This window comes from Monopterus albus, unplaced genomic scaffold (assembly GCF_001952655.1).
Source record: "Monopterus albus unplaced genomic scaffold, M_albus_1.0 scaffold189.1, whole genome shotgun sequence".
NCBI classification, from domain to species: Eukaryota; Metazoa; Chordata; class Actinopteri; order Synbranchiformes; family Synbranchidae; genus Monopterus; species Monopterus albus.
The window spans coordinates 286,161-295,650 of NW_018128069.1; the positions used below are offsets into that span (position 1 = coordinate 286,161).

Sequence of the window (9,490 nt, forward strand, 5' to 3'; positions counted from 1 at the left end):
ACGCTCTCCACCTCTGACAGGTCCAACATGGGACAGTTTTTATTTAATTCGTCATACTGATTTACGTTTTTTTATGTCTGTGGTTTTTTTATGTATGTGGGTGTGAGAGTGTGTGCGATCACTGTTGTGCCTCACCTTGTTGCAGCAGCTGAATGAATGATGCTGTCTTCAGAGTTTCTTCATAAATTTTCAATAAAATCAGTTTGGTGACAGTGACCAGAGTTTGTCGGATCTAACGCCTTGTCTCAGTGAGAAGAAACACTTTTCTACTCCAGAAAAAGTTTATTTACTGTATACCGGGTGGTTTTCTCCTCAGTGTTCGCTTTCTTTAATTGAGCACGTAATTTTTTTTTTTTTTTTAACTGTTAGGGTGATTTCCACTTGTGAAAAGTTTGGCTTTATTCCAAAGGTTTAAACTGTGAGCGAGGAGTAGCGAGCAAGATGAGAAGCAAAGATGCACATGGAGGATGTTACCAATTTTAGCAGTTTGTGTCATAGCTCACAAAAACCTTTTTAGATTTAGTGAGTTACATTTTTCTACGGTGTCCACTGCAAATAAACACCCACAGGTCTTCTTAGAAAAAATATTTGTTGGATCTGCAGAACCTGCCTGGGAATCCTCATGTTTTTAAGTTTTCTTCAGTATCACAGTAAACCACTGATATTTATCTGTAGATCCACTGGGACACTGCAAAGAGGAGCTGATCACAGCTCATTCAGAATTACTTAGTTTTCAGGGTAAACAAATGTAGGCTCAAAAACTGGGCTCAAGTTATACACTACAACTCAGTGAATCCACCATTATGCCTCCTGTTTCTTGTAAAGTCTTCATCTGTTCATATAAGCAAAGATGTTTAATGTAACATTGTCCCAAAGACTTTATACCTGTGAGCTGCAGGTAGGTGGGTTTTGTTAGCTGTGGACAGTGCAAGGCTAGCCGTTGCCTAGTTTCCTGTCAATATCCTAAGCTAAGCTAACTACACTTTAGAGTGGCATCAAGCTGAAACTCTCAGCGAGAAAGTGAATAAACATTTCCTAATATGTGGAACTGTTCCTGTAACACCTCTCTCCACTGAGCCAAAGAAACCGATCAGCATGGCAGCAGCCAACACACAGACTTAATTTTATTCACAAAATGAAAAATCCTGCAAATTACTTGTGGAAAAATAGAAAAGAAATGATCATAAGTAAGTATTATACATAAATATCACCAATAATATTTCATCTACATAGTGTGATAAGGTCAGTGCACAGTGACAGTAACACAATTAAAACCACAAAAGCAGATGTTGTAGCTGATCCTGGATCAGAGCACAGTGAACATGACGAGCAGCAGCAACAGCAGCAGAGCCACAGACAGCTGAGTTCTCTGCCATCCACCTGAAAACAAACAGACGCGTCAGAGTTTATATTGCTACACACGAAGTACTCTGACTACTTCTACATAGTCCGTAGAATAGACACGGGGAAGTGTGTGTCTGGATCCAAATATGAAGTGGAAAACACAGTTGGAACAGTGAGGAGGATGGCTGCACAGGATGATGAAGACGGGTCATACCCACAGTATTTGCCTCTGAACTGTAGTGAGGTAGTCTAGGTGTGGAGTTGCAGAAAATGGAAATACTCAAGTGAAGTACAAATACATCAAAGTTTTTCTGGTTGTTCACTGAATGATGCTTTCTTAATCCATGTGACTACAAACCAGGAGGACGATTTAAACAATTTCTTCAGTACCTGGAAGCAGCATCAGCACAGAGACAGGAAATATTGGATGAAACAGACTCACCACTGAGCAGCAGCTTCTCAGTTACTGTCAGTGATCCGTTGTGCGGCGCCGGCTCAATCTGCAGCAGTTTGCACATCAGAGGGTAGATGTGGATGCTGTCAAATGGCTCAGACAGGATGTTCCTCTTGAAGTCTGGTCCGAAGGCCCTGAAGATGGCCTTCATGTCCATCTCTCCATTATGGAAGCTATGATCGCCTTTGTTGATGTAAACAATGAATCTCTGAGCAGAAAGACAAAGACAAACAAAATTACAACACCTCTGTTTGCTCTGATCACATCCTGTTGGTTCGACCTCACGATCTGTGTTCCTCAAACTACTAGAGGTAAAAGTTTAGACTAAAGCCAATTTAATTATAAAGCACATTTAAAAACTAATGTTGAGAATAAATTATTTGATTACAATCAGTGAAATGTTAAAATAGATGAGGACATAAGTAAATCAATAAAAGCCTAGAACATCTGAATAAAGTCATAAACAGCAACAGAACAAATGAACTGTGTTCGTGGCTTCCTGAGGCGTTTTTAAAAGCTCAGAGAGCTGCAGAGGTGTGTGACATTACTTCAGAGTAGAGCCACCGAGAAACAAAATGCCCAGTTTGAGTCCAGTAGTAAGACCCTGTTGTAACCCTGGGAACGGCACTGGGCTGAGAAGTGGTTTTGGTCTAGTGGCCAGACCACATTACTGCAACTCCAGTGTTGGTCACATGACGCACACTGGCCCAAAAACGTTTTCCCATCAAGAGCCACCGGAAAAGGAGCAGTTGTAAAATGGTGAATACATTTTTCTAAGTATGACAAAACTGCAAAATTATTCTTTATCATCTTAATTTGATCCACTGAGTCTAGTATTGAGTTGAAAGTCTAGAACAGCTGTCGGCTATTTCTATTTTATTGCATTCACATGTGTGGGACCCAATAGTTTAGTGCTAATGTTCATAATGGCCCAAAAGCACAGGAGTGTGCGAATATCCAAGTATCTGTCCGTCTGTCTACCTGGGGAATTTTCACCACAAACAGTTTCCATGGATTGGTAGTCATCTTGTGATCTATTATCCAGCTCCCATTAATACATCCATGGTTGTTCCGTTTTGCTCTCTCCCCCATTTCCTGTCATCAGAAACCTTTCTGAAGCAAGAATCCACCTGAGAAGATGACAGTGAAAGGAAAAAGCCTGATCGGAGAAATTGAAACTGAAAGTGTGATGTAAAACTCACAGAGTTCAGGTTGAATCCCAGATCAGCCATGATTACGATGGGAGGCAGCCGCTCACTTCTGCCAAGATGGAAGCTCTCCGGAATCTGACTTTTATTGTAGACCGTGAGGTTGGGTACAATGGACAAAGAGTCAAAGACCTCCTTTTCTTTCCCTGGCCGTGGTGTCACAATGCCAAACCCGCCATAGTCAAGGATCTCGAAGCTGGTGAGCTTGAGTAAATTCAGGTACTTGTTGAGGATGATCTCTTCCACCTGTGGCCGTTTCTTGACAGTGGTCATGCCATGGTCGGAGGTGATGATAACATTCAGGATGTCAGCCAGGTTATGGCGTTTAATGGCCTCTCTCAGGTAGCCGATGGTGCGGTCAATCTGCTGGATGATTTTCTTCCTGTCTGGGTGGTCCGGACCCTTGGCATGACCCACGTTGTCAGGCTCACCATAGTACAGCGTCACCAGGTGGAAGTCCTCCTCAGAGAACCAGCTCATCACTATGTCAATGTTCTGACACCACTCGGTCTCGTTGTCATCTGGGTGGTTGAATTCCTCCACCAGCGCTCGGTTGACCGGCTGGCCGCCGTAGATGGCACCACCTCCAGGGTAGTGGAAGGAAGCGGTTTTTAGACCCTGGAACAAGAAACACAAAGGACACAAGATAAACGTGGCTGTCACTGGTTGACATGAGGCGGAAACGCCAGAGCTCGTGCTCTAGTAACAGACATCGTATTTTACTCTCTTATCGAGAATGATGTGGTGTTTGTTTGTGAGAGAACCAAAGTGAAACCAGAACTTCCAGTTTGTAATGTTAACTGAAGCGTGGCGCCCCTTTGCCTAGTTGGTGGCTTTATTTAGAGCAAAGTCCTGATCATGTTTATCTCTAGCTTTGTTAATGTCATGACAAGAATCCAAACCAATAATGTGCTAATCATTTTCAGACTACAGTTTGTTCCAGTGAAAACAAATTTGGTCATTTAAAATTTCATTTTTCTGACAAAATGAAGAACAACACATTTTTAAACAGTTTTCAAACTTTAGCTGGAAGATGCTTCATCTCAAAGCTGAAAATATTAGATTTTTTTTTTAGGTTATGACCCATGACTCACCTGGTTCTGAGCGGTGATCCACAAGGGGAGGACGCCGTTGTCCCACCACTCAGATCTGGTCAGTGTCTGTTTGTGAGGAACTTTGAGGTTTGTTGTGGTGTTAAACATCATGTTATGGATGACTTCGTGATCCTCCACCCACCTGCCTGACGCACAGGAAACAACACAGGAAGTGGTTCCTTCTTAAGTGACACCCAGTGAAAACCTCCAAACAGAAACAGGAAGTCGAGTACTTTTTAAAAAAGCAAATATAGTAATGATCCCGAAGGAGTTCCACATACAGTGGGCACGGAAAGTATTCAGACCCCCTTAAATTTTTCACTCTTTGTTATATTGCAGCCATATGCTAAAATCATTTAAGTTCATTTTTTTCCTCATTAATGTACACACAGCACCCCATATTGACAGAAAAACACAGAATTTTTGACATTTTTGCAGATTTATTAAAAAAGAAAAACTGAAATATCACATGGTCATAAGTATTCAGACCCTTTGCTCAGTATTTAGTAGAAGCACCCTTTTGAGCTAATACAGCCATGAGTCTTTTTAGGAATGATGCAACAAGTTTTTCACACCTGCATTTGGGGATACTCTGCCATTCCTCCTTGCAGATCCTCTCCAGTTCTGTCAGGTTGGATGGTAAACATTGGTTGACATTTTCAGGTCTCTCCAGAGATGCTAAATTGGGTTTAAGCCAGGGCTCTGGCTGGGCCATTCAAGAACAGTCACGGAGTTGTTGGGAAGCCACTCCGTTATTTTAGCTGTGTGCTTAGGGCCATTGTCTTGTTGGAAGGTGAACCTTCGGCCCAGTCATGTCCTGAGCACTCTGGAGAAGGTTTTCGTCCAAGATATCCCTGTACTTGGCCGCATTCATCCTCCCCTCGATTGCAACCAGTCGTCCTGTCCCTGCAGCTGAAAAACACCCCCATAGCATGATGCTGCCACCACCATGCTTCACTGTTGGGACTGTATTGGACAGGTGATGAGCAGTGCCTGGTTTTCTCCACACATACCGCTTAGAATTAAGGCCAAAAAGTTCTATCTTGGTCTCATCAGACCAGAGAATCTTATTTCTCACCATCTTGGAGTCCTTCAGGTGTTTTTTAGCAAACTCCATGCGGACTTTCCCCCGATAGCTCAGTTTGGCCGGATGGCCAGCTCTAGGAAGGGTTCTGGTTGTCCCAAACGTCTTCCATTTAAGGATTATGGAGGCCACTGTGCTCTTAGGAACCTTAAGTGCAGCAGAAATTTTTTTGTAACCTTGGCCAGATCTGTGCCTTGCCACAATTCTGTCTCTGAGCTCTTCAGGCAGTTCCTTTGACCTCATGATTCTCATTTGCTCTGACATGCACTGTGAGCTGTAGGGTCTTAGACAGGTGTGTGGCTTTCCTAATCATGTCCAATCAGTATAATCAAACACAGCTGGACTCAAATGAAGGTGTAGAACCATCTCAGGGATGATCAGAAGAAATGGACAGCACCTAAGTTAAATATACTAAATACTGAGCAAAGGGTCTGAATACTTATGACCATGTGATATTTCAGTTTTTCTTTTTTAATAAATCTGCAAAAATGTCAAAGATTCTGTGTTTTTCTGTCAATATGGGGTGCTGTGTGTACATTAATGAGGAAAAAAATGAACTTAAATGATTTTAGCATATGGCTACAATATAACAAAGAGTGAAAAATTTAAGGGGGTCTGAATACTTTCCGTACCCACTGTATGTTGAGCACTTGTTGGTTGCTTTTCCTTCACGTTGCACTTCGATTCACCCCAAACCCACTGAGCCTGATTGTAGAGGCCAGGACATCTGATACTGCCTCCATCACAAACACCCCTTACAGGGCCAACAAGTCCCACCAAGCTCAGTCCAGATAGGATGGTGTGTTGCTTCAGGGTGTTGTGATAGCTGAATAAAACAGTGTCACCAGCAGTGCTGCTTGTTCATGCATCACTGTGGAACGCTGATACCATCATCACCTCCTTTGGTCCCACACAGACACAGTGGTTACAGGCAAAAACCTCACATTTGCAAAAAAAAACTCCAGATTTCTGGTGCTCTAATGCACATTCCTTGTCTTTTTCTAATTATTTTTATATTATTCTATTTGTTATTAATAATATAGTATTCCTATTGGTCTCCCCCAGTCATGGTTTCTTTGCAGCAGTTTGACCTGATTCACACAACTGATGTCAAGATGTGTCTGAGGATTTCTTCGGACTGGGGGTACTTTCTGCCTTCAGACTCTGTCCACAGTGACTCCATTCTCAGCCCATGGAGCTGTTTGGTGAAAGCAGCTCCTCCTCCTGTAGGGGCTTCCTCAGGAAACATGAGGTACATATGATGGTATAGTTAAGTATTTAACTTGTTCCTTACTTGATCTTGTAAACTGATCTATTTAAAAATGATGAGTGTGGAATAAACACTTAACAGCCACTCACCAGGCTATCGTTCATTTTATTTTCTGTTACAAGAAAAAAAAAAAAAGAGTAGCAACAAAGAATGTCAATGAACAGCATTTTAGTGCGTTATCCTTAGAACATACATCCAAGCAGTTAGGGTGAACACAATACCCTTTTCAATGCGCACCTCTGTCACAGTTTGTTTTCGACATGCTTTCCACGCCCACCCCCAACCGCTCGCGTGGCTATGCTGCGGTTTGTAGCCCCTTCTGTAATCAAAGATAACAACACAGTACACGTTTTTAGAGATAAACGGCGTTTTTTTTGTGCGAGAGCACAACTCGGGGTATTATCAGAAACATACACTCCGCTTACAGCAAGCCAGAGCTCTTTTTATCACTCATGACAGCTTAGGTAAGTGATACATTTCATAAACTCTGTTATAAATACCTGGGCTTTAAAGAATGGGTTTAAAGAGCGTTTTTAGAGGTGTCCAGACAAGACCAGCATGAGCACAGGTAACTCTGCAAGAAAAACAAATACATTTATTTTTGTTTTACTAAAATGTATGTGTGTTAAGGCTACCGTTTAATTCACACCAGCGGGGTCCTACAATGGTATTAACGGAGGTCCTGTGGAAGACCGATTCAGTAAGTATTTTAGCTACTACTTTTTAGCTACTAACTCTACTCTATGTATATTCATTTCTTTTTTCTGAAAAAACTATTTTACACCCATCAGACACCTATTTTCGGGTGTATGAACAAGCCCTTCGACAACAACAACAACAAACCAGCAGCAGCAGCAACAACAACAAGCGCTACTGACCCCCATGCGTTCGGTAAGTTTAAAGATTCAAAACTGGATTAAAATTATATATATAGCGTGTGTGTAGACAATACAGCTCAACTCTCTCTTTTTTTCTTTCTAAAAAAGATTCGGGTAATCAGCATCAACCACCCCTAGCTGACCCTCAGGAAAGTGAGTATTTTCATTTTCTCTCGGTTAACTCTATTTATATACCTTTTTTAAATATATATAATAAGTGTTCTTACCGCGCATATTAACTTTTAGTTCCAGACGACGTACTGCTGATGCAGTCCCCCACTCGTGAGGAAGAAGAGCGATACAATCAAGAGGGACTGGAAGTTCAGGATAGAGCTGTGCAGCATCAGACGACTCAGACAGCGCCCCCTCCAGGCGAGCCTGATCAGAAACCATTGAATCAAGCAGTTCCTGGAGAATCAGCACCGGTGCAGCCAGAGCAACCACGCTTGAGCAGGGCTTCGTTCCGATCAAGCCGTGCAAAACGGGAGCGCTCACCATCTTCTGACTCCTCCTCAAGTAAGCCTATTATTATTATTATTATTTCTGCACGTAGTTTAAAATCCTCATTCATCAGCATCCTGTATTAACCTTTGTTTTTATTTACCCGTACAGGCTCCTGTAGGAGGAGGGGCCCACAGGCACGTGGTTGTGGATGTCCAGGAAGACGAAATGACCGGAGCTTCAATCCATACACTAGGTGTCACTCGAACACGTTATTAATGCATTTGAACCGATTGTTGTGTGAATCCTTCCAATTAATGGGTGATATTCTCGCTTGTTATAGCAACAACAGTGTTATTAAAAATTAAGATGGATGAAGATCTGCGTAATATGTCCGAGGATGAATGTTTTCTCAATGTTCCGTCATCAGAGGGGTCTAATACATTAAGCATATTAGAAGCACATGTGACTACGCTACTGCAGGAAATAACACAGGCATCCCTAAACCGTATTGACAATGTTCAGCCAGTAGATGGGGGTAACACCGTAGACATATTACATGCCCAAGTAAGTGCGTTATTGCATGAAATAAGAGATGCCTCTCAACGGCAAAGGGGCCAGGGTTTTAACCAAAATGAACAAACTGTTGCTCACTCAGAAAGCACCCAAAATGAACAAGAGACCCCCTCAACGGGTATAACAGTCCCTGAAACCACAGTTGTAAATAGGGCCCGATTCAACAACGTTGAAATAAGGCGTCTGTTAAATTTGGATCAAACTCACGAGGTTAATTACGAACAATTTTATGGCAATGTAATGGGGAGCGTAAACAGTCTTATTAACCAGGCTATACGTCAATGTCACGAGGGGGACCATATCCAGGTAGAAATACAGGGTCAAATGCTTAGATCGAGAGCATCCGTGATCGCTTCCGCTTCTGAAGCGCTAGACTTAACGCAGTTTCAAGACTTACTAGACAGAATGATCCAATCCAACTTTTCTGTGTTAACAGACGCGAGCTTGGAGCTAGTTGTTCAGATCGTCAGAAGCCCCACTGGGGGCGGTAGACGCCAGCTGCAAAAAACTCTGACCTGTGAGATTTTCAAAAAGAAACAGAGATTTCTCTACATAGTTGAGAATAAAGACAATCAGCTATGTTTTGCCATTAGCCTCGCCCATCTCATGTCCCCTGAAATCACAGACGCTGAGGCATTGAGCAGAGCTCGTGAATTGGAGAGAGAGGCCGGTCTAACCAAGCAGACGCCTGTGTGTTTCACAGATGTGTCAAAATTTGAAGAGGTAACCCAATGTAAAATTGTGGTGTTTTAGAGAACAGATAAAGAGTATCTGAATATATGTCAAACCTCTAACGCTCCAAAAGATCAGCCGTTATACCTTTTCCTCTTTGACAACCACTATTATGGTGTAAAAAATGCAAAAGCGTTCTTAGGTGTGAAATATTTATGTAACTATTGCCACAGAGGTTATGATAATCACCTCAGACACAGATGCTCTGGTCCCTGCAGCGTGTGTTTTAGCGCCGGCATGCAAAACCCTCTCGCTGAGCGTGTTGTGTGTGATCGCTGTAATCGTAGATGCACCTCCCCCTACTGTCTGATGAAACACAGAGAGATGACCTGGCACCTGCAGTCCGAGACCCACGCCAGTCTATGCCAAATCCATAAAAAATGTCTAAAATGCTCGAGATTGTATTACA

The 9,490-nt window shown here is 42.4% G+C and overlaps 1 protein-coding gene across 2 annotated transcripts in view; it reads right to left on the reverse strand.

Moving 5' to 3' along the window:
- Positions 1-1,135: 1,135 nt before the first annotated feature.
- The window catches only part of LOC109970051 (ectonucleotide pyrophosphatase/phosphodiesterase family member 7), a 21,051-nt gene continuing 12,696 nt past the window's right edge, over positions 1,136-9,490 (reverse strand). The window contains exons 1-5 of one of the 2 annotated variants that reach the window (XM_020617357.1): positions 7,560-7,824; positions 4,101-4,246; positions 3,001-3,624; positions 1,787-2,006; positions 1,136-1,380 (exon numbers count right to left, since the gene is read on the reverse strand). In XM_020617357.1, the coding sequence (XP_020473013.1) occupies positions 1,307-1,380; positions 1,787-2,006; positions 3,001-3,624; positions 4,101-4,246; positions 7,560-7,725 (1,230 nt within the window). In that variant the 5' untranslated portion in view covers positions 7,726-7,824 and the 3' untranslated portion in view covers positions 1,136-1,306. Of the gene's footprint in view, positions 1,381-1,786; positions 2,007-3,000; positions 3,625-4,100; positions 4,247-7,559; positions 7,825-9,490 lie in introns of those variants that run through there. The other variant, XM_020617356.1, reaches the window with a different exon arrangement.